The sequence below is a fragment of the Siniperca chuatsi genome, linkage group LG6 (genome assembly GCF_020085105.1).
Source record: "Siniperca chuatsi isolate FFG_IHB_CAS linkage group LG6, ASM2008510v1, whole genome shotgun sequence".
Lineage (NCBI taxonomy): Eukaryota > Metazoa > Chordata > Actinopteri > Centrarchiformes > Sinipercidae > Siniperca > Siniperca chuatsi.
In genome coordinates this window covers 6,303,787-6,328,737 of record NC_058047.1, presented here as the reverse complement: position 1 = coordinate 6,328,737, position 24,951 = coordinate 6,303,787, and the positions used below count along the sequence as shown (strand labels likewise).

General features: G+C 39.2%; 1 protein-coding gene across 1 annotated transcript in view; it reads right to left on the bottom strand.

The window, feature by feature from the left end:
• The window catches only part of LOC122877670, a 52,923-nt gene that overhangs the window by 14,684 nt on the left and 13,288 nt on the right, over positions 1-24,951 (bottom strand). The window contains exons 17-43 of the mRNA XM_044199527.1: positions 23,940-24,197; positions 23,062-23,325; positions 22,497-22,754; positions 21,568-21,828; positions 20,833-21,087; positions 20,084-20,347; positions 18,593-18,850; positions 18,205-18,468; positions 16,999-17,259; positions 15,511-15,771; positions 14,701-14,964; positions 13,684-13,944; positions 12,497-12,757; positions 11,804-12,064; positions 10,169-10,438; positions 9,223-9,483; positions 8,800-9,063; positions 7,868-8,131; positions 6,972-7,232; positions 5,829-6,089; positions 4,854-5,114; positions 3,626-3,886; positions 3,194-3,454; positions 1,885-2,142; positions 1,543-1,803; positions 902-951; positions 521-731 (exon numbers count right to left, since the gene is read on the bottom strand). Coding sequence (XP_044055462.1) covers positions 521-731; positions 902-951; positions 1,543-1,803; positions 1,885-2,142; positions 3,194-3,454; positions 3,626-3,886; positions 4,854-5,114; positions 5,829-6,089; positions 6,972-7,232; positions 7,868-8,131; positions 8,800-9,063; positions 9,223-9,483; positions 10,169-10,438; positions 11,804-12,064; positions 12,497-12,757; positions 13,684-13,944; positions 14,701-14,964; positions 15,511-15,771; positions 16,999-17,259; positions 18,205-18,468; positions 18,593-18,850; positions 20,084-20,347; positions 20,833-21,087; positions 21,568-21,828; positions 22,497-22,754; positions 23,062-23,325; positions 23,940-24,197 — 6,795 coding nt within the window. The remainder of the gene's footprint in view (positions 1-520; positions 732-901; positions 952-1,542; positions 1,804-1,884; positions 2,143-3,193; positions 3,455-3,625; positions 3,887-4,853; positions 5,115-5,828; positions 6,090-6,971; positions 7,233-7,867; positions 8,132-8,799; positions 9,064-9,222; positions 9,484-10,168; positions 10,439-11,803; positions 12,065-12,496; positions 12,758-13,683; positions 13,945-14,700; positions 14,965-15,510; positions 15,772-16,998; positions 17,260-18,204; positions 18,469-18,592; positions 18,851-20,083; positions 20,348-20,832; positions 21,088-21,567; positions 21,829-22,496; positions 22,755-23,061; positions 23,326-23,939; positions 24,198-24,951) is intronic.

The window sequence follows — 24,951 nt, the reverse complement described above, 5'->3', positions numbered from 1 at the left end:
GTGTCTGTCTGTCCAGTCCCGTGTTGCTTTTCCTGAGGTTTCTCCCTATAGGATAGAGGGTGCTGTAGGTTGTACAGATCTTAAATCCCTGTGACACAAATTTGTGATTTTGGGATATATAAATAAAATTAAATATGGGTCATGAAAGATGTTAAATTGATCACCAATACAAAAATGTTATCAACTACAGTTTCGCGATAAAATATCTTCCAAATTTAAGTGCTTTGAAAGTCTAAAAGAACAAGTTTTAAACAAAACAATAAACAAATAGATAATTGAATTCAAGGTAATACGAATGTAGTAGTCATAATCCTACAGTTACAAAATATAGAATAACTTTCAAATTATGAATGGTAAATCTGCACTTGTTTTGACAATAACACAGGATTTGCATACTGTAATATGTGTGTTCCCCCTTTACTTTAACTTGGAGTCATCAGAGTGGAGCGTTCAGAAAAACGGGTCACTTGAAAAATAGTTTGAAAACCAGTGTTTTAGGATGTATGGAATAGGAATCTACCTGACTTAAGCACTGAAGGCACACTGGGGCGGCTTGTGCACACAGAGTCTCCCGCCTGAACAGACAGGAAGTACTCCTGGCCACACAGGAACTCAGAAATGAAGGTCCAGGTATCGTTGGTGCTGAGCTGCACTTTGTGGCCACTGTTGGTCTCTGCCGTCACAATGTAAAACTTTGCAGTTTCACTGGCATTCCAGGTCAACGATCCCACCTTAGAAACAGATTACAATGTAATTTGAATTTCAGTTTATATAATAATAATAATAATTGTAATCTTTGAATTTTATAGCCCATTTCAAAACAAAAGTGCTTCACAGAGTAGAAATGAAGACAGAATAAAACTTTGAGAGAAACAGTTTGTAAAAAGGGTGAAATATTCACCTTCATTGTGCAGTTCAGAGATGATTTCAAGTTCTGAGGAATACAGGGTGCTAAAAACGGAAGACAAAAGTTTATGTGATTACGGCTGCAAATGATTATTTTCTTGATTAATCTGATGATTATTTTCTCAGTTAATCTATTATCATCTAGTATCTATTATTCCGTCTATAAAATGTCCCAGAGCTCAAGGTGATGTCACCAGATGCTTTGTTCTAGCATCTCCAAAGTAATGATTTGCTGTTTTTCTAAATTTTACAATTATATAATATATTATATTATTTAATATATAATTGTAAATCGTTTATCTGTTAATTCGCTAGAATTAGGGAATGTTTGGCATTTTTTGCTTAAAAATGACTTAAATGATTAATCGATTATCAAAATTGTTGCAGATTAATTTTCTGTTGATCGACTAATCAGCAAATTGTTTCAGCTCTACTGTATCTGTGATACTGGTGCTTTTCACATTATATCATTTCAGAGCAACAATTAAGCCTGATTTATTTGCTCAATTCTTGTTGGATTCCTATGGGATTCTTTAGTTTGTTTATTCATTTTCACGTGTCCTATAAAATTCCCCTTCAAACCTTCAAGGTTTTCATATAACGTTTGAGGCTAGCTCAGTATAAAAGCTTGTTTACCCATTCGTATTGAAGTGCTGTTGCTCAGCATGCTGGTGCACAGGTAGTCGTTGGCAATGACATGAATGGTGTACTGCTCGCCACAGTGCAGGTCGTCCCAGGTGCAGCTGGTGGTGTTTGTGGGGCACATGTGGGTGTGGCCGTCCTGTCCAACTGCGATGGCCATGTAGGACTCCGCCCCATCGCTCTTGGCCCAGCTGACCGAGCCCAGATTGTTCTCGCAGTGTGTAAAGCTCTGTACATGCTCAGGCACGCAGGGACCTGAGGAGAAGTATTGTTGCACCATCATGAACTTACTATACTGTACACAACATTAGACAAAAATATAAATGAGACGCATACCTGTCTTGAATTTTTCAGGCTGGCTCACAGCGCTGTCACATTGATCATCTTGAGCTTTTACAGTGAAGGTAAATAGTTGTCCACACGGCAGCTCAGCCTCTATTGTTGTCTCATCGGTTTGGAAAGATGTGATGTACCCCAGGTCTCCTGTGGCTGTCACCTCGTAGACTGATGCCCCTTTAGCTGCCGACCAATCCAACACCACTGTCTCATTGTTACATGACCCACTGACTGTGAGACCAGTTGGCTGGCAGGGTTCTGGAGAAGGAGGAGTTAGACACAAAGGTCACACCGTGTTCTCAGTGAAATTTAATTTTAGTTCAGATGTGACCTTTGCTGTTGAATTCCCACTTCTGATACGCTTGTTCCAATATTGTTGCAGTGTAGGGCTCCAACTAACAATTTCCTATAATCAATTAATAATTTGTTCTATAAAATGTCAGAAAATAGTGAAAAGTGCCCATCATAATTTCCTAAAGCCCAGGCTGTCATATTCAAACAGTCTAAAACCAAAATGTATTCGGTTTACTATCATAGAGGACTAAAACAGCAAACACATTCATATTTTAAATGCTGGAAAAAGTTAATTTATTGTATTTCTACCTCAAAAATTACTTAAAACAATTAATCAGTTTTTACAATTTTTGCAGATTAAGTATCGATCGACGTATTGATTACTTGACTAATTGTTTCAGCTGTGCTGCAGTGATTATTCACTCCAAAACGGATTGTTGTTTAAGAAATGTACTAATGCAGGATAAATGCATTATATAGTAGCTGCATAGAGGTGGGTGACAGACAGCAACTTAATAGACAAAATGACTGAATTTTGAAATGATAAATAAATAAGAAAAATAAAATAAGAATATATGGAAGTATGGGATTCTTTTATCTATATAGTATTGCTATAATTAGCATAACATTTTGAGTATTTTGGTTCCAGAGTTTTATTGAAATAAAGCTGTAGTCTGTAGTCTTGCAAAATAGGAGAAAATTAATTAATTAAACAATATAATACATTTTAAATTATTACTACAGAGAAACCTTAAAAAGCTAATTAGAGGAATCTCAATTTAAAATATATAAATATTTAAAAAAATTAAAACGTAATAAATAAAAACATAACAACAAGATAAATGAGTCTAGCGGTGACAATATTATATTATATTTGTTAAACTGTGATGAGTGTGGACTTGCACGATCAGAAGGACAATTCCATCTCTGTCTTTATGTAACTAAAAACCCAATCTCTTAATCTTGGTTAATTGATTACCTAACTAGTTATTTAGTTAATGGTAATGAGCCCTACCTGTCTGAATCTCCACAGTGCTGCTGATTTCACTGTAGCACATGTTACTATATGCAGTTACATAGAATTTGTAGGTTTCCCCGCAGTACAAGTTGGAGAACTGGCAGGTGGAGTTGGTGGAGTTGCACTGCAGAGTCATTCCTGTGCTATAGGTGGCAGTAGCCATGTAGAACTCCACTCCCTCTCTTTTCTCCCAGTACATGTTGGCCGTACTTGTCCCACACTGCAGGTCCGCTCCAGCACGCAAAGGTTTGCAGGGTCCTGGACAACATGTTTAGTTAGTTTATCAAAATTTTTATGAGAAATTCACCCTATATGAGATTCCATGGGGAATGTTCTTTTTACAAGAAATTACAAAATAGTATAAATTTAGAATCAATGATCCCACTCACTCGACTCAACTACTCAGGGATGAGATGTTGCTCAACTCACGTGTGCTGAAGGTGACATTAGTGTGTGTCTCAGTCTGGCAGTGGTCGCTAATGGTTGTGAGGCTGATGTTATACGTCTGACCACACTGCAGCTCTGATAAATCACACTGGTGCTCATCGGTCTCACATGAAGCCCAGTGGCCATCCGTTCCTACGGCATTCACCATGTAGGAGTTTCCTCCACTGGCCGAACTCCAGGAGACTTCAGCAGTGTTGTTGTAGCAATCCATATTAGTGGCCACATTTCTAGCTGCACAGGGAGCTAGAGACAGAAGGGACGGAAAGACATACAGGACATGGATGCAATTTCATTAATCACACTTTGAAGCTGCATTGATCTTCACACGTACAGGTTCATTGCTCCAAATCGTAGTTACCGTTTGAGAAATTTCAATGTAAGTACGTAGAAGTTATGCAACAGTGTTGTGTTGCCATCTCTTTTGGAAAGTAGCCTGCTCTAAAGGTCGCTAGAAGTCATTAGCATCGAACTGCATATGTGGGACATCATTGTGGAATACAAAATATAGTATAAAAATGTGTGTTGGAGTGACATTTTCTGTAAAGACATCTTGTAAGCTATTACAAGACTATGTAAGGGGAAATCAAGTGAAAAGACTAAACATTTGCAAAGCCGATTTTTTTAAATTTGAAACCTACATTTGCTAGCTTGATGTCTTCCTCTTCCCTGCATTTTGCAAGCACATTGCTACATTTCTTAGTGCATTACTGCCATCTGCACATTAGTGGAATATCATGAAACCATTCACAAGAATGTGTATCACGTCACCCTCATGTGCGTGCACGAGATACAAACAAAACGGAAACACACTCATCACAACATTGCTCCATAGTGCTACTAGTGGTCAAAAACTCCACAGGGTACCTTTAATTTAGGCAAATAGTGTTCAGTTACTGAGGATCTCTTCTCTACTGAAGCCCCAGTTGGTGATTTAAGCTAAGAGGGTTGTTTTTTGAACATGAAAATCTTGCCTTATGCCTTTCTAAACCAAAACGAGTTACAAATTTTCTCAAGGAACTCAACACAGGAGAAATTTAGGAGACTGGTTACACATTTTTTAACCTAGATGTATTTTCATATCATGTAATATTTTCACTTGAATACCTATCAAATAGATTCACTTTAGTGGAAATGTGCAGGTATAAGGTGCGGCAAAGAGGATTCAGTATATTATTTTAATAAAAAGAAGCCAGTGTTGAGCACACCATACCTGAGACCAGCAGGACAGTAGTGGAGATGCTACTGTTGAGTGTCTCTCCGATGGCGATGGTGGTGGTGTAGTAGACGATTCCACAGTGGAGGCCTTCTATGTTACAGTAAGTATTGTTGGTGTAGCAGGACAGGGAGTGGCCATCGCGTCCAGCGAGACGGGCCTCGTAGCCCACCGCACCAAAACTGGCCTCCCACGACACAGTTCCCATGTTGTTCTGACACTGCACATTGGTCTGCACGTTGTTGGGCGGGCAAGGCTCTGAGGGCAGAAAAATAGGTTGAAAGATGCAAAATAGATGCTATTAACTTTCATCTTTACTGCATAATAAAAAATACAAATATGTTACATTATCTATGAATCTTCATATTTTGAATACATTGAAACGTAATATTTACATCCACAGATACAGAAACCATGCCAAAAGTGATACATTAAGTTTAAAGGACATACACTTATCCTGTTTTCTGTCCTAGGACTGCAACTAACTATTATTTTCTTATTGATTAATCTGCTGATTATTTCTGAAAATATATATCTGAAATTCACAAAATAGTGAAAAATATCCATTACAATTTCATAAACTGAAGGTGATGCTCTCAAATGTCTTGTTTTGTCTGACCAACATCCAAGAACCTATAAATATTTTGTTTACTATCATAAAAGGATGCAAAAAAAAGCAGCAAATCCTCACAACTGAGAAACTGGAATAAGGGAAAGTTTGGTATTTTTGCTTTAAAATTGACTTAAATGACTATCAAAATAGTCGCAGATTATTTTTCTGTCGATCACCTAATGAATTAATCGTTTTAAAATTCTCAAGCTCTCAAATTCCCTCATCTCCTCAATAGTGACTGCACTGCAGACAACATCAACATCAAGTCCTCAGACTGTTAAGAACCGAGCAAGTGCAAAGACACATCTTTTCTCCAATGGAGAAAGAATAAAGAAAGTTCTAGCAATGTGTTTTCTCACCTGTCCTAATCGTAACTGCTTCAGTCGAGGTGGACACGCCTTGGCACACGTGATTGTTGGCCATAACATTGATGCTGTACATCTGGCCACAGTCCATGTTGTACATGGCACAGTAGGTGTCGCTGGTATTGCAGGAGACCATCAGGCCCTCCTCTGTTACCCCTTCAACTGTGTAGTAATCAGCGCCAGCGGTCATGTCCCACAGCACCTGGCCAATCGTCAGGCTGTACTGAGTGGTGATGTGCTTAGGGATGCATGGCTCTGGAAGAGAGGATGGAGGAAATTGTTGATGAGAAAATAAGACTACGTTATCTGTAAGTTTCCGGGTAGATAAAAAAATGTAGTGTTTATGAAATTCAAATACAATGAATACCTTAAATACTCTATACGACTATTACAGTAAAAGTAAGTCGGAATGTGCTGGGCAAGAAAAATATTGTGTTACTTTTTAATTGAAAGACTGGGAAGAAGGGTTAGACCAATAATATAATCCAAGTTTTAATTTTTGTATTTGTCAAGAATCAAAAGTTAAGGTCATATTTACTTTGCTAAAATCTAGACATAGTGGCTTTAGTAGCAGCAAATCTATGCCCAGATTTGTCTCACAGGAGAAGAAAATATCAGCAAATTACTCTCTCTATGAGATGAGGTTTTTTCCCTCCATCCACACTGCAAAAAATTAAATTTTGTTTGTCATTGAACTGAAAACATCTTATTTTCTTAGAACAAGTTTAAGAAAAATCTGTGATGAGACAATTTTGACTTGTCTCCAATACAAATCAACTCATTGCAGAGAAATTTCTAGTGTTCTTTTTCTTCATTCTAGTGCAACTTTTACTATCTGGTATTAAGATACTAATACTCAATTCTATAAAACTATAGATGATTTGTATTGGAAACAGGCTGAATTAATCTCGATTTTTTACATACACATCTTAAACTCAGATTTAAAGTAAGAACAAGGAAACGTTCCTCCTTCAGCAGATGAATGTGAAAACAGTCTTCTAGTGTCAAACTCTGCACATTCATCATGCTGCACAGTGAAGCTCAAACATCCGAGTGAAGTGACAATAAGCAAAACACATTATTGAGTGGAGGTGGACTTTTTACGCATGCATGCAGCTTTGTTAAGCCGTTGCTCACCAGTGACCAGCTGTCCTGTCATGTGAGCGATGCTGCTGCATTTCTGTCCCACAGCTTTGACAGAGACGGAGTAGCTCTGGCCACAAAGCAGCCCCTCCAGATCACAGTGAGTGGTGTTGGCCTCACAGGTGACGTTGTGGCCCGACGCAGAGGTGGCCGTGACCACGTACATCAAAGCTCCATCGCTTGGGTACCACTCCACTATGGCCATCTGCGTGTAGCAGTCAATCACTGCCTTGATATGTCTCGGCTTACAGGGAACTGAGAGGACATGTAAGACAGTCGTGACTTTAGCTTGCTTTAAATATATTAATAAATTGCCTGATGTATAAACAGAACTAGAAAGGAAAGACAAGTTTGTTAATGATAATAAATATACAGTGAGTGTAGTTTTTATGTTGCTAATGCATTGTCTATAGGATTAACATGAAAACAGTGCAAGTGCAATATAGACAGACATCACATTATACTAAAACTTTAAGACAACTTTAAACAGCAATATCAATGTTTTACAATTACCAGATATGAAACTATATTTACTGCACTAAGATAATTATTATTTAGAATATTTTTGTACAATTACACAGCAAAACTTAGGGTTTTCATTTTTTACTTTATTATGGATTACATTATTCATTGTGATTTCATAATCCTAAAGGGTCAAAGAATCTTCTCATCTCCAAGAGAAACTATGAAACCCTTCATTTCAATATATGAATAAAATATGAAAACAAAGACAAAAATAAGTTGTCTCATGACAGCAAGGAATTTGCAATTTATTTTAAAGCTCACTCCTGTGTAGTTTCCTCATCCATTTCTTTTAAAATCTATTGCTAGTCTGATTCTAGCCTCCATCCTTAAGATATACATGTTCATCACTTGACTCTCTGTCCTACCTGAAGGTGTGTCAACCACAGGAGTGGATAGGCTGTTGCAGTATCCATCAGAGGAGACCACGGATACATGGTAGATCTGACCGCAGCCGACTCCTGTCACATTGCAGGAGCCCTCGGTCGTGCCCTGGCAGGTTGTGGTCTGACCGTTACTGTCCTGCACTGTGGCAATGTAGGAGTCGGCTCCAGAGCTCTCAGACCAGGACACAATCAGAGAATTGGCCTCACAGTCGACCACAGGGGAGACGTTTGCAGGGGTGCATGGCACTGGTGAGAAGAGATAAAGAAGATTTGGTGTAGGGCTTAAAGTCTTCTTTTGTCATCTTAAAAGAGCTTTTGATTACTGAGTACTGAATTTATTATAAAAATTTAAATTTATTTTGGAGATCATACCTGTTGTAGAATTTAAGAAATAATTGTACATTTTGTAAAATACGTTTATTCGTTTTCATGCTCAGATGAGAAGATCAATACCACTATCATGTGTGTACACTAAATATGAAGCTTCAGGCAGCAGCCAGTTAGCTTAACTTAGCATAAAGACTGGAAACAGGAGGAAACAGCTAGCTTGGCTCTGTCTGAATGTAACAAAATCCAACCTACCAGCACCAAAAAATATAATGTAAAAAGTATTGGTTTTGCAGTTTATGAACCAGACAATTTCTTAGCCACAATGACTTCCTGGAGTCTCTGCTGGTTGGCTGCTAACCACACCTTGTCGTTTTTACACTCATATATAGACATATAGACATATGAGAGGTATCGATCTTCTCATCCAACTCTCAGCAAGAAAGCAAATAAGCGTATTTCCCAAACTGTCAAACTATTCCTTTATAGCAAAAATCATTTTAAGTCACAAAATTTGTGAAAACCTTTACTGTATATTTGCTGTTCATGAACACATACAGAATTCAGAGGTGAAAGTCTGCACATACCGGTCTTGATTGTCACACGTTCGCTCGGTTTGCTCTTGCAGTCTCTGTCCTCTGCCATCACAGTAGCTATGTAATGCTGTCCACAGTGCAGACCTGTCAGATCACAGTGGTTCTCGTGGGAGCTGCATTCGTCCACGTGGCCATCAGTACCCACAGCTCTCACTCGGTAAAGCTGTCCTACTCCCCTGCTGTAGTTCCACGACATGGAGGCCACATTGTCGCTGCAGCTCAGACTGGCTTTGAGGTTCTGAGGAACGCATGGCGCTAAGGGCAAGAGGTCATCAATATAGAATTTATTTATGCATTTTTTCATTTTAATTGTGTTTTTTTGACAAATTCTGAACATATTGTTTCAATTCTTTCCACGATTTCTAAAATAGGAGTGTGTATGCATGTGTGTGATATGTACTGTATATACCATACCTGTCCTGACCAGCTCCCCTTCGCTCTGGGAGCTGTTGCACGTTCGTCCCTCAGCCACGACGAGCAGAATGTACATTTCTCCACATGGCAGATTGGTGACATCACAGCCGGTGCCAGATGTGGTGCAGCAGGTGGTGCCACCGTTTATCTGCTCCAGTGTGGCCGTGTACGTTAATGCACCAGGGATGGCAGACCAGGCAATGCTGACCGTACGATTATTGCAGCCTACTGATTTCTCTACGTCTTCAGGAGGACAGGGAGCTGGGGAAGGAGAAGCACAGTGAGGTACAATTTAAAAATCACTTCCTGACAATCGCCCATGTATGACATAAACCTCCAATCTGTACTTATATTACAAAAACGAAAGTGTTAGTACATCACCTTACAGCCAAGGTATTAGAAAGAATTAGAAAGAGGTACAAAAGCAACAAATGGAGCTGCTATTAGAGGCTAGATGTTCTAAAAACAGTTAACTTTCCGATTAACGGACGGCCCGCTCTACCACTAAGCCACAGCCGCCCACAACAATTTTAGGAGGTAAAAAAAGGTCACAAAACTGGCTCTGGAGAAAGATATTCCTCTATTTATTGTTGTATGTTTTAATGAAAAAATAGAGCAAATAAGTAAATAGAGCTATATTTTAATACAGAGCAGGTTCTGCACCACCTCTTTTCCTAGCTGTCTTGTCTCTAGCTGTATGAGCATAGACCTTTTGAATCTTTAATTGAAATCAGTTCAACAAAGTAAAAGCCATTCATACTGTAATGTTTTGAAAAAAGTGAAATTATTAATTCAAGTCAATTGACACAAACAATGACAATATTAACAGTTATAGCAAAATACATCTGTGTTATAATAGTTTGAAGTGACTTCCTGTTTTCTTGTTTTTAAAATGATAAATACAGTTTTTTACTATTGATTTATGTTTGTAGTTTTACGTATTTACCTGTCTCAGTTGTGACGGCATTGCTGGGTGTGCTGGGGCACTGCTGGTCGTGGGCCTTGAGGGTGAACGTGAGGTTTTGGCTGCACATCAGTGGCGGCAGAGCACACATCCTGTCTGACATGGAGTTACACTCAAATGTCTGGACGTCACCGTGGCTATCTGTCGTCATGACGACGTAGTCCTCAGCCCCGGCAGACTCCTCATACATCACCCAGGCTGAGTTTGTCAGGCAGTCGATCTCCACGTCAGACAGGCGAGGTACGCAGGGAACTGGAGGTAACCAGGAACAGGTCAGAAAATTTGTTGCGCATAGTACTCACATTCATAAATATGACTTAGTAGGGGTATATGTCTTTTTTGTCACCTTAAAGAGGTTTTGATTACTGAGTACTGAATTATGAAATTGAAACTGGATTTTGGAGATTATACCTGTTGTAGAGTTAACGAAATAGTCCCACATTTTGGGAAATGTATTTTTTGCGAAGAGTTCGATCAGAAGATATCACTCTCACATCTGTATGGTAAATATAAAGCTACAGCCATCTTAGCCTAGCATAAAGACTGGATTTTTTTTTTTGTGGGAGGTGACGCCAAGACTCCAGGATGTCACTGTGCCTGGCCAAGAAATGGTGCGCCAAATAACCCCCGTAAAACCACAACTTGCTGTTTTCACATTACAGTTTTTGTACAGAATGAGCTTTAGAGATGCTGGTGGACAGAGCCAGGCTAGCTGTCTTTATGCTATGCTAAGCTAAGCTAAGAGGCTGTTTCCAGAGTGGTATCCATCTTCTAATCTCTCAGCAAGAAAGTAAATAACTCTATCTACCAAAATGTAAAACTATTCTTTTAATGCAAAAATCACTTGAGGTCACAGAATTTGTGAAACTTTTACTGTATATTTGCTGAACACCTGATATCAGTTAGTTATTTCCCGAAAAAATTTGCATGAGCTGTAACAGCTATTCTAGATGATGAGAAACAGAAATGACTAACAAAAGACAAGCAACAGTTTTAAAAAAAATCAGTCACAATCATCTTGACTGTTTTCAGGTTGTACAAATAGTTGTAGGAGTGCATTACTGCTGTGTGTTAAAATAATGACTATATACTTACACATTTTAACATTTCAGTAGCAAATGGCTACCTAATAAGAATGCAGGGTTCTTGAACAGTACTCCTACTCACACTACTACTACTATGTATAATTTAAAAACATAAACTACAAGCATGCCAAGTTTTAATCTTAGCCTAAAATAAAATAATCTTTTAAGTTTGACAAATATTTGACAAAACAAATATTCTCAAATAATCAGGAGGTGAAAGCACACCCTCCCTGAACACAGAAAGTTAAAGTCTTCCTTTTTGTAAAGCAAGGCAAGCACCTTTCAACAACAAGGTAATTCAAAGTACTGTAAATAGGACATAAAAAGGCATTAAGAAAAGATATACTGTAAAAGAAACAAAGCTGTATAAAAAGACATATACATGAGATTTAAAGAGTAAAATAAAATTGAAAATAAAAACAAGCTAAAATTGAATAGAACAGATAAAACAGAAAACTATGAACAGTATTTGTACACAAAGAAGTGTATATCTGCCTCTTCATTCAAGTAAAACTAAAACATTGATCCTTGCCTGTTGTGATCATTTTTGTGGGGCTGTCTCTGCCTACACATTTGTTCCTCGATGGTGTGATTGTGACGTTGTACCCCGTCCCGCACTCCAGTGTGCTAAGATTACAGCCGCTGCTTGTGCCGCTGCAGTTGTGTCGGCGACCTGTGGTGTCAACCGCCGATACTGTTTGCACGACCCCAGCCATGCTGTTGTTCCAGGTTACGGATACAATGCCAGTGGTACAGTTGACGGTGGGAAGGAAGGTTGTGAGAGGACAAGGAGCTGCGAGGACGAGTGGAAGAAGAGGTTAGGATAAAAGATGAGGAACAGAAGAGAGTAAAACTAATGTCTTGCTGCATGAAAACCTTTCTCATAGAAGTAAAAAAACAAAACAAAACAGACCGAATTTCCAAATTGAAATATGAATGTATTTCTGAAAGCGTCACAACTCAACTTTGCAAGTTTTGCTGGTTTTCTTAAGGTTGAGACAAACTCTTTGTTCTTTACTCTTTTGAATCATTGTCAGATCTGATTGGATAAACTCCAAAATGCACAGTGGTCAAGAAACATACAGTTTTTTGACATATTGGAGATTGAAGGTTTTCACACAGCAACAAGATTCAAATAGCACAGAGACAAAGTCAGACATACCCTTTATACCTCTATTTGTTTTTAATCAGATATACTGTAACTATTACCTGGAGCTTTACCTACCTGTAAGGACCTGCTCTGTGGGGCTGTGGGAGCTGTTGCAGGCCTCATCTTGGGCCACCACTGTTACGTTGTAGGTTAGACCGCACTGCATGTTGCGTACTACGCAGTGATGCGAATCCATCTTGCAGATGCTGACGTGTCCTTTGCTGCTCACCACAGAGGTGAGGAACTGAAAAACGTAACCTGTCGACTGCCAGGTAACGTTGAGGACACCAGACAGACAGTCGAGGTTGTTCTGTATGTTATGTGGCACACACGGAGCTGGAGAGAGAGCAAAGAGAGTGGTTATAGAAAACATCCTCCCACTGTATGGTCACAGGTTTCATCCAGCCATCTGAGTCCTTGAGGGAAATACTGAACTGCTAGATGCTCACTTGATGTGAGCTGCTTTTGTGAACTTGAATTATTATTAGGTTTAAATAATCACCCAACAAAAATGTAATTGAACTATGTACAATCAGCATAAACATAGGCAATAAAAATAGAGGTGAAATTGTAAAAAAAAACATAATCCTGGTCTTAGTGTGAACATGTTAAATAGTTGTTATTAAATGAATTACAAATGTTTTTGTAAAAATGTTGCTATAATAAACATGGCTTTAGTGCCATATACTGAGACCACCTGCATGATGTAATGCAATTCAGTAGTCCCGCAATAAATTCTACCTTAAAAATGTTCTGTTTGTTTTGAAACTGCTACGTTAGTTATTTATGTGTTGACTCAGTTCTATGGCATGTTTTGAGGGCTGTTGTTGGTGTAGTCCCATTATTTTGAAAGGTATTTCAAATATTTTATCCACCTCATTTACATGTATGGAGGAGCAATAATATTAAGAGTTAAATCAATGCTTCTCTGACACAGTGTCAACAACAAATGAACATCATAAGTTTCCAAAATTACAGGAATGTTGTATATGGATTCAGTGTGAAAGTAAATAAACATAAAAGCATCAACATGTGTATTTTAGTGGAAGCTTTATTGGTAATTTCTATATGATTATAGCATCTTTCAAATAAGAATAAGCTGTGTGTGTAGGAGCATGTGTTGCTGATTACATATCAGATTACATATTCAAATTGCTGAATCAGTCACTATTCACACTGTATGTATTTGCTGTTTTAACAGTAAATATACACTTTCAGATATGCATAGACAAGCCAAATATGACTTGGGTTTTAATACCTACCTGTAGGTATCATTTTAATGTCACTGTGGGCTCCAATGCACTTTTCATTAACACCGACAGCGTAGACCTTGTACGTCTGTCCACAGAGCAGACCAGATATCTGGCACGTGGTGCTGCTGGTGTTGCAGGACCACCGGCGGCCCTGTGTATTCTCAGCCACGGCCATGTAGGAGACTGAGCCCTGTGAGGCCTGCCACGACACTGAGATGTTGTTTGATTCACAGGAAGAGTCGACCCTCAGCTGGGTTGGAGGGCAGGGAGCTGGAGGAGTGAAAGAAGAATGGTGAGTCAAATCATTTACAAGTGTAATTTTCATTTTGTTCTATCAATTAATCTCTGAGACACATTTAATCAACCGATTAAATTTTATTAACTTTCACTAGACCTCTGCTAATCCCTCTGTTTACATCTGGTACATAACACGTCATATCCTGTCAGGTCCACTGTATAGTGACTGATTACATAAGGGATACATAGGATATAAAGTAATGTATAAACAGTTGAAATAGTTAGATAAAAGTAACAGGTAAACAGTTGAAATAATTACATATAATTAATAGACAAACAAATTGTTATAATAATAACAGCTTAAAATTTTGGTCAAAATGATGGATTAACAGTTGAAATAGTAGGCCAAAAGTAATGGATAAGTAGTAGTAGTAATAGTTCAAATAATTAGCTAAAAGTGATGTAAAAACAGCTGATCCGATTAGCTAGAAGTAATCGATTACAGCTTTGGGTAAAAATGGCGGATAATCAGTGGGAAAAGTAGGCCAAAAGTAACAGGATAATAATAGCATAGTTAGCTAAAAGTACTTGATGACAGATGAGTGTCAGCTATTTAAAACAATAGCCGACTAAACTGTAGTTACAGTTACTTAAAAGTAATAGTTATATTAATGGATAAACAGTTAAAATAATTATCTGAAAGTAGTTGATATACATTTGAAATGATTAGCTAGCTAAAGGTAAGATAAATTGTTGCTGAAAGTAACTCTATAAAGTATATTAAGTTACCTGTGTTGATTCTGTGCCAGTCCTGGGCAGGACTGGGGCATTTCTGTCCCTGTCCACTGACGCTCACCCTGTAGCTCTCCCCGCAGCGCAGAGAGCTGATGTTGCAGGAGGAGACATTGGTAGAGCAGGCCTGCTGGTGTGCGATGTCAAAGGCATTGGCTGAGGCGTTGTAGTAGCGGATGCCTCTGCCGGGCGTCCAAGACACCACGGCCGTGTTGGTCTCGCAGTCCAGGGTAGTCTTCAGACCACTGTGAGGACAAGGACCTAGAGAGAGAGGGATGTAGAGAGGGAAATGAAAATACATAGACAGAGGGTCATGTGGGTATGCACTGTTTAAAGTAAAATGTAAAACAAGTCTGTAATAATTTTTGGAAGCATTGTCCCATGAAAAACCTGTTTGTTAAGTGCAGTTGCTTAACAAACATCTGATTCATAGTTCGATTTTAAAAGGGTTTTATGAGAACTTGTGTTGCCCCTTACACTTACAAAGTGCTCTCAATAAAATATGGTTCTTTAGTGACACCTTGTGGCAGCCATAAGAACAACATTGGCAAATTTGTCTTTCTGCACAAGCCCCAATGTTTTTTTATTACTAATTTCAAGTTTGCTGTACCTTATAATAGGTAACTGCTAATAAAACATTACAACAATAAAAAGAGACAGATTCTGGTTATGTTGTTCAAAGAGCCAGTACAATATTACTGACTGCACCTTTAAGATGCAGTAATAGCCCTTCAGTTTTGTACCCATCAGAACATATGGCTGCTTTTCTCACTTTGCAGAGACGCAATCTTTTAGCAGTTTTATTACCTGTGGTGGCGTTGATGGACGCGCTGACCAAACTGACGCAGGAGTCATGGCGAGCCACCACTGTAATGCTGTAGTCCTGGCCACAGGCCAGGTTAAGGAAATCACAGTTGGTGTCAGTGCTGTTACATTCAGCGTTGTGGCCGAGATTGCCCCGAGCATAGACGGTATAAGCTGTGGCACCACGTGCTGCATCCCATGTAACCACAGTGATACCAGTCTGGCAGTCCACTTGTGCTGTAAGGTGGGTGGGAACACACGGAGCTAGTGGAGAGAGAGAGAGGTAGATATGTGGCAGGGTTACTTTCGGTTCAGTCTTGTAGTATATTGCCGGTTTTTATTTCACAGCTTTCTTTAGTATGAGTGGTGTAAAGTAACCAAGTACATTTACTGTACTTAAGTACAGTAGGTCATTTTCACAGCAGCAATTTTGACTTGTCATAGTAAGAAAAGCAAAGGTGTTAATAATAATATCAGCAATGGCTCCGTTCTGTTCAAGTGTCCTAGTAAGCCATGACAGCACAGCATGCATAATACAAGGATCCTGAAACTGGAGCAGCTAAATGGAATTCAGCCACCATATTTTATTTATTTACACGTTTGCTTTTCCAATTATATGGAGGCACTTCTCACTTCATTTGAATATTCTATTTTATACTACTTCATACTTCTACTTCACTACATTTTAGCAGCAAATATCGTAACTTTTTACACCCCTACATTTATCTATAATGTGTATAGTTACTTTAAATATTAATCACATGATCAGCTTATCAAATAAGATGTCCTGTTATCGATGAAACAATATAACTTGCTACACCTCCATCAGCTACAACATGAAAATGCTGCATACACATGAATGCATCAGTAAAATGTATTAAATAATTATCTTAATATTAAACTCCATAATACTTCTGTACATCTACTTTAAATGCAGGACTTTTACTTATAGTGAAGTATTTTTACTTTGTAGTATTGCTGCTTTTACCTATGTTAAGATTCTAAATAATTCTTCAACCATTGTTGAAACAGGCAAGTGAACAAGAGCTCAGTTCACCAACCAAACTAAACCAAAAAATGGATGATTTTTCCATTCTAAATTTAAATTTAGTACCTGTGTACTAGGATAAAACTTTGGATCTTGCTGGTTCTAAAAATGTAGCATTACCCACCTCCCTTGTGCCCTCAAAGTACATTATTCACAGCAGAATCTTTTACACCTTCCCATGTTTAATTTTCAGTCACACTGCCTAGAACTGTACTATTTCTGCTTGTGATTATATTTTTATGTTCCTATGGTTTCAGTCCTGCTTTAGTGTAGACCATGAATTAACATGTGTTCTTACAGCTGCAGACCTTCTAAATTATTTATGACTGAATCTGGGAAATCTAAATAAAATCAAAGACATTCAGGTGAGTGGCCATGTAATGCTGATACTTTGTGTTCCTGAGAGGCTAGCTGTACATTATCCTTTGCTAAATTATTAGTACCAGTGTTGAGCCTTTCTGCAACAGCTGGTTCACTGCTGCATGTATTTGTGCGGCCGACCACACTGATAACATAGCTCTCCCCGCAGGTCAGCTGGTCGAAGGTGCAGTTAGAGCTGCTGGAGTTGCAGGTTCTGATCACTCCTCTGCTGTCCACCGCTGACACCACCTGGGTCTGGTCTGGCCCTGAGTTTCCCCAGGTCACTGACGCCATGTTGGTGCTGCACTGCAGATTCACCAACACGCTATTTGGTTTACAGGGGGCTGATGATGAAGAGGTGGATAAATAAAAGAGGTAGGGTTTAAAGGTTATATTGATAACATTTGTATGTAGATGAATATTAAAAAAACAAAAAAACATCAGATCTTTTAGAAAGGTGCGAAATAAAAGTATCACTTTTTCTAAAAAAACAACAACAAAAAGATTATGATTGTGAATTAATCATTTTAAAAATGTTGACGGGTCCAAAATAAATGTTTTGTTTATCTCTGTGTGAGCTTGACATTTGGTTCCTGCTTCTAAACAAGGCTTGCGAGCAAGCTTGCAGTCTGTCTAATGTGGAGCGCTGTGGGTTTTAATAGCATCTCTACTATGTACTGTACTCTTTGATTGGATTAAAATGTAAATATTTAATCTAATGTCTTATAGTGTAAGGATGATTGAAATGTCATTTTACAGTAAGTGTTGCAATATAGGGCCCCTACAATTATTAAATGATGGGAAAAAAAGGTTACCTAAAGCTAGCTAGTCATATCCAAAGATTACCATAGATAATGTTACATGAAACACCACCGCACAAAGTAATCTATGTAATGTATAACTATGTTGCTAAATTAATTCATTACTGTATCACGAAAGATTCATCACTTGATATGTCTGAGTCTCACTCCACTTGACCATGAAATATGCAGGTTGTGCAACGAACTGGCAGCCACTGGAATGGCATGGAAGGGGGAGGGGGAGTGTGTCATCTAGTGGCTGGATGTTATCAATTTTATCAATAGCACCTTTAAGAATAATTCATAAATGATAGATTAAGAGTCTTGTTTCGAGGAATATGGAATTATTTTACCACAGTGCCTGTAATACCTGCGTACACTGTCCTCCCAACTCCCACTAGTGGCCATATGCACATGCAGCAGTAAGTTCATTTCCCATTAGTAACTACTGAATTTAATACACTGTAATTCAAGAAAACACTTTGCTACCTGACTGCATCAAGTAGTCGGAGCCATTGATGGTGCCGCAGTCGACTGATGATGTAGTGATGACGATGCTGTAGGTGAGGCCACATTTTAGGGTCTTGATGGTGCAGTTTGTGTTAGTGGAGTTACAGGTTGCTCTGGTTTTGTCACTGCCAATGGCGATCGCAGTGTAAGACTCAAGGTTGCCGATGCTCCCCCTCCACTTCACCGCAACGGAGTTGACATTGCAGTCCAGGTCTGCTACCACCCTGTCAGGCAGACAGGGAGCTGTGGGAAGGGGAAAGATGGGAAGATGATTGATTGAGTCATTCATTGGTTTTGAGCTTCAAAACAAAAAGAAACACTGAAAGTGCAACCCAGACATCTGCAGGGAGAAGCAGGTGTCACTTACCTGAGGCAAAAGTTAAGGATGCTCCGTTGCTGCTGTTGCATGTCGCACTGGAAGCAACCACAACTGCTGAGTACTGGTGTCCACAATCCAGCTTCACTGAGCAGGTTGTTGTGTTGGAAGAACAAGAAACTACATGGCCGTGGGTACCAGTCACTGTAGCCGTGTAGGAGATAGCGTGGATACTCCGTGCCCAGGTCAGCATTCCTAAGTTGGTACCACAGATGGCTCTGGCAGTCAGGTTGGTTGGAGGACACGGAGCTGGCAGGAAAGAGATTTAGGAACAAATCATTCTGTGTTCCTCAGAGAAATACACCAAATAAACCGCATTTACAGACCAAGCTAGGAGTGAAAAGTATACAGGGCAGGAGTGAGAGTAAGAAGAGAACTTTGCTAGCTCAGAGTAAATTTTGTCAGATGTAGACACAAACATAGACTGTATTTTCTTTTTATTTCATGGACAATTAGCTGGGAATTTAAATATACTGTAGTTTAACATAATTAATTAAATAAAACATTCACATGCATCATTTTAATTAACACACTACTCATTTATTATAAAGGAAGAAATCATTGGAAAACAATGAAAATGTCCAATATATCACATGAAAAAAACACTTATATCTGCAGATCTACTATAAAATTATATATCGGTAGATTTACCATGTTTTTAGACTATGTAATGTTGGTTGATAAACGATCAGAGTAGAATCTGACTTTGAATTTGACATTTTCATTATAATGAAAAAAAAAAAAAAGTCAATGAAACTAGAAAAATGTGAAAATCACAGCCATAGCTACAACTGAGGAGGTCATGTCCTCAGTATTGTTACGTATAGTGGGTTTTTAAGGCTAATTCTAATTATGTTTATATACAGTATATTGCATCTTTAAATGTGACTGTTTAAATGAAGCCATTTCGTGTTTTCACATCTTCCTGGCAGTTTAGAGAAGGCTTTGAAACCGTATGTAAACCATCAAATGAAATGCATTGCAAAATGTAAAAAAAACCCTCCTCATGTAGGGAGATAAAATGTATATAAAATATAACTGAAATGAATTACTAAATGTAAATAAATTGAAAGTGTTGTCTCGTCAAACATTTCTTAGGGTGGATGAATTTGGACTCTTGACCTCAGTGTGTCTAAAATCCCAGCCATGGCCCTGACTAGAGCAAGACAAATATTTAAGTATATTATAATATAACAGAAAGATATTTCCAGCTATTGATGTAAATATCACACAACAAGCACTTTCAACATGTCACATTGGGCTCTGGAAAGTTTTGATGGGCATTTTTCACTATCTAAATGATCAATCAATGAATTGAGAGAATGATAATTTGATAATGAAAATAATCGTCAGTTGCCACCTAGTTGCCATACTGGAGAAATGGATGACCACTGATAACTGGTACTGTGAGAATGACTTTTTCTCACTGTAACAGCTCTGCATTGTTGTAGGTGAGCAACCAAGATATATCCAGATATTAACCTGTTTCAGTTTGTATAGGCTTGCTGAGGACGCTGGTGCACTCTGTGTCCCTGGCGGCGACTTTCAGCGTATACAACTGTCCACACTGCAGGCTGTTGAGCACATGGGACGTCTGGGTTGTGGAGTAGTTGGCACTAGTCCCACCATTTTCTTGAGAGTGGACGAAGTAGTTAACACCACTTTTTGGGCGCGGGTCCCAGCTTACTGTGATGTTATTGTTCCTGCAAGCTGTCACTCCAGTCACATTGGTTGGTGGGCAGATGACTGAGACAAGAGGGAGACGGAGAGAGAAAGATTTAGAAAATGTTGTAAAATTAACTGATTTAAATACTGATTTTTGCTAATTAAAACCAATGGGATAATAGTTCACATGATTGTGACACTTCTTGTGGAGAGTTGGATGAGAAAATCAATACCACTCTCATGTCTATGCAGGAAGTATGGAGCTGGAATGGTTAGCTTAGCTTAGCATGAAGACTGGAAGCAGGGGAAACCGGCTAGCCTTTTCACATTTTAAATTATCATGTTAATTAGTGAGCCTAAGAGGTGTTGGTAGGTGTATTTTTGAACTTTGGACAGAGCCAGGCTAGCTGTTTCCATGTTTCCAGTCTTTCTGCTATGCTAGCGCAATCTCTTCCTGTCACCAGGTGTGGTATCAATCTTCTAATCAAACTCTGAGCAAGACGAGAAAAAAAGTTTGAAAGAAATGTCGAACTATTCCTTTAATATCTACATATACATTCTCTGACCTGACTGGAAAGTGAAAGGCTCGCTGGGCTTGCTCCGGCAGCCCCTCTCTATGGTGACCACCGTGACGACAGCCGTCGCGCCACAGTGGAGGTCTCTGAGGGAGCAGCTTGTTCCATTGGAGGTGCAGGTGTGGTCATGTTCATCTACGGCTGTGGCCACATAGAGATCTGCTTGTAGGGCAGCATTCCAGGTCACAAGGGCCACGTTACCAACACACTGAAGGGACACATTAACATTGGTGGGGGGGCAGGGGCCTGACAGAAAGGGAGTGGTTAGAGGAAAAAGTGGAGTGAGCATGTGGCAAAAACACATTTAATATTTAATAATTAATAGAATATAAGAACTATAACTGTGGCATGTAGCAAACATACTAAATATTTTATATCACAAATAATTATAAAAAACATATAAGTCATCAATCAATATTTAACATAATAACTGTCAAAATCACCACCAAGACACACATGTGACAGTGAAATTCACTATTGAGATCCAAGAGTTTTCTTGGAGCCAGCATCTAGTGGCATTTAGAGGAATTGCTTCAACATTCAGTATGATCAATCCAGCAAAAAAGTTTGTTTTCTTTGTGTTAGTCTTTTGCCTTAATAGAAAGACAGTATTAAAACGTGTATAATATTTTAATATTAGTAATAATATTGGGTCTTTTTTTGAGCACAAACCTGATCACATCACACCGAAGTGTGTAAAAGGGCATTTTTCCAGTTCCACCTCACCTGCAATGTAAGTGCTTGGGTAGCTGTTGAAGCCCTTGCAGTGATTAGAGAAGGGGGTCACAGTGATCACGTAGGTCTGGGCGCAGTGCATGTTGGGTAGGTGACAACTTGTGTTGTTTGTGGTGCATTGTATGACATCACCGTCTCTACCGTTCGCTGTCACTTTGTAGGAAACTGCACCGGAACAGGGTTGCCAGCTCACTGCCGCTGTGTTGTTGTCGCACACCAGGGAGGCACTGACATTCATGGGAGCACAGGGGGCTGGTGGAAAAACACCATTGAGTCTTTACGTGAAAGCACAAATGTTGCACCTTATTCTATTTATTAGGAACATTTTGCCAACTGGATTTTTTTTATCATCACTTGGAGGGTCTCTGATTCAAGCTACTACTGTCCCCATGGGAGTCTCATTTCTCTGATGGAAATATACCAAAATCAAGTCTAATCCTGCTGCTGATCTCATTAAACACATTAACATTGTAAAATGTAACCTTCTCTGGGAAGTGTGCATTTTTTTGCACATGCAAGTACTGTTTGTCCTGTGATTAGCTTAAAGTTCAGCTGTTTTGTCATTAAGGTAGACATACACAAGTTGCAGACACATTACCTGATGAGGACCATGGTTGCTGTTGCCCTTCACTTTACATGACAAGAAACCAAACTTTTAGCTAAAGTCTAGTTTGAGCTAATAGCTGCACCTTTAGCCATTCCACAAAAATGTCAAGTATACATGCTTTGTAGTTAAGAAGATAAAACTTGCAAACCGTCTGGTTTAGAATAGTGTGAGTGTCGTGGAGAGAAAACCCACAGAAACTTACAAATGTTACCAAACATTTTAGGATGAAGTTAGTCTTCATCCTTATCCACACACACACACACACACACATACACTGTGTAGATGTCCCATCACCCAATCCTCGCTCTCTTACCTGTCTGTATTTCTGTTACACCAGGCACACTGCTGTTGCAGTGGTCAGCCACAGCTATGACTTTCACATTGTACTTGCGACCACAGAGCAGTGAGGACAGCGAGCAGTCGGTCTGGCTGGTGCTGCAGGAGGCCATGTGGTCTCCAGAATGGACTTGGGCATAGAAACTCTTTCTTCCCAAAGACTCGTCCCAGCTCAGTAAGGCAATGCCAGTCTCACAGGAGTATGTGAACTCCACATTTGCAGGGGTACAGGGAGCTGGATGAGAGAGGAGTACAGTTCAGTTCCTGAACACCTCATACTTGAATACCTCCTGAATATCTCATATGACCTCGCCAACATAAAGTGGTGTCCCCAAAGGTGGTCCTGACTCAGAGGCTGAGAAACTATGGTGTGTATATCATGAAATGAGTACCGATCATACCATACATACCATATCCTCTGCATCTTACACAACCCCCATAGTTATATTGCATATTATAGTGCAGAAAAAAATATGTTGGCAAAACATCCAACTTTTGCAAGCAACAGCCTTAACACAAAGATAGTCTAAATTCTAACTTACCTGTGACAATCTGAAAAGTAGTGCTGGGTTTGCTCAAACACTGGACTCCTCGTGCAACAGCCTGGATGGTGTAGGTGTGTCCACACTTCAGTTCATCCAGGACACAGCTACTGTTGGTGGAGGAGCTGCAGGACGTTACGTGTCCAAGGCTGGAGGTTGCGTTGACCATGACGCTCATGGCATCCTCATCCTTAACCCAGGTGACCAAGGCGTGGTTGGAGACACAGTCCAGGGAGTGGTTCTGGATCACTGGAGCGCAGGGGGCTGGGCAGGGGATTGTCACACATTACAAATTTGTCTTTTAGAGGAATCTTTTGGGTGAGATACAGCGTACAAAACCCCTTCAGAACTTTCTAAATTACTGAAGATAGTTACAGTTGTTAATTTCTGAGCATGGATCATTTTTGTTTTTAAGGAGAAGGCGCAGGAACACCATTTTGACCTTTATTTTGGGAAATGAAATTTACAGAAAATAGATCTATAATGAACATTTAACTGAATAAACCATAAACCTGATTAATTTAAAAATGTAGAGCCCTTCTTTTTTATGTCTGGTCTGAGAGTGAGTTGGGGGGATTTGTAACATCAGTATTTCTAAAATCTTGGCTCAGCCCTGCACATAAGCACCACCTTTGCACAGCTGAATTCACAGATAACTGTCAGTGTCCTGCTGGAGGCACTGATTGCAGTGAGATACGTTACAGTTAATACCATTCACGATCTTAATGAAAACAGGATAAAAGGCCATATATCCAACAAAGAAACAACATTCACTCATGATAATCTGAAAATGGCTACTCAGTGTATCCTAAAATAATCTGCACTTGTGCTTCCAGATAAATCTAAATATAGTCTTGTAACTCTCACTGTTTCTTCACCTGTTGTTACATTGGTTTTGGCGAGTATAGAGCTGTTGCAGTTCCCGTCCCCTGCCAGTACAGTCACAGTGTAGTCCTCCCCACACTGCAGCTGGGTCAGCTCACAGGAAGTACCGGTGGAATTACAGGAGTCGATGTGTCTGTTGGCCTCAGCGAGGACTGTGTAATATTTTGCTCCAGCACTGGCCCCCCATGTCACCGTCACCACACCAGAGAAGCAGTGCAGGGAAGCGGCCACATTTTTAGGGTCACAGGGTGCTAGAGATGGGAGAAAATTAGCATTATGACTATATTTATATTATGACTTGACAGGAAGTATAATTTTCAATTTATTGAATTCAGCTGTTAACCTGCGAGTATATTTTGACAGTTCTGGTCTGACTGCAGCATCAGCTCTACTTTGTCAGCTGTACTTAGACTCAGCTGAGCTGAATGCTAACGTTTGCCAACTCATGAAACAAATCAGTCATTAAAACTATAGTAAGTACATCAAAGCTTTAAAATGTTTTGCTCTATATGTCTCCAAAAACTGAAACATCCTCAACAGGAAGTCTGAGAAAAAAGATGTCATGTAGCTTTTAATATATCTAAAATCTATACTATATTGTACAAGTTTAAATTCTGGAGAAATGTTGATTAGTCAACATTTTTGCTGTTGGACTGATAAGGCAGTCATTATTTTATATTTTGAATATTGTCAAAAAATCCCAAGAAAAGAACAAAACCAACAATGTTAGTCCATGTCTTTATACTTCCCTCCTCTGTTTGTGGCACTCAGGCCCAAGCCCATTGGTTCCTACTGAAGATGTAAATCTTTAAAAAAACAGGTCACAAATGTAGTTTTCATTTTTGAACAGGGCTAAATAATATCCTGAAATAGCTGGGCACTGTCGCATGTTCATCCTAATGAAGGAACATGTCACACAGTGCAACAGTTCAGCTCATTGATGTGTTTTAATTGTTTTTTGGACAACAATTGAGCTCTGTGGCACAGAAGAACAAGCTACAGTAT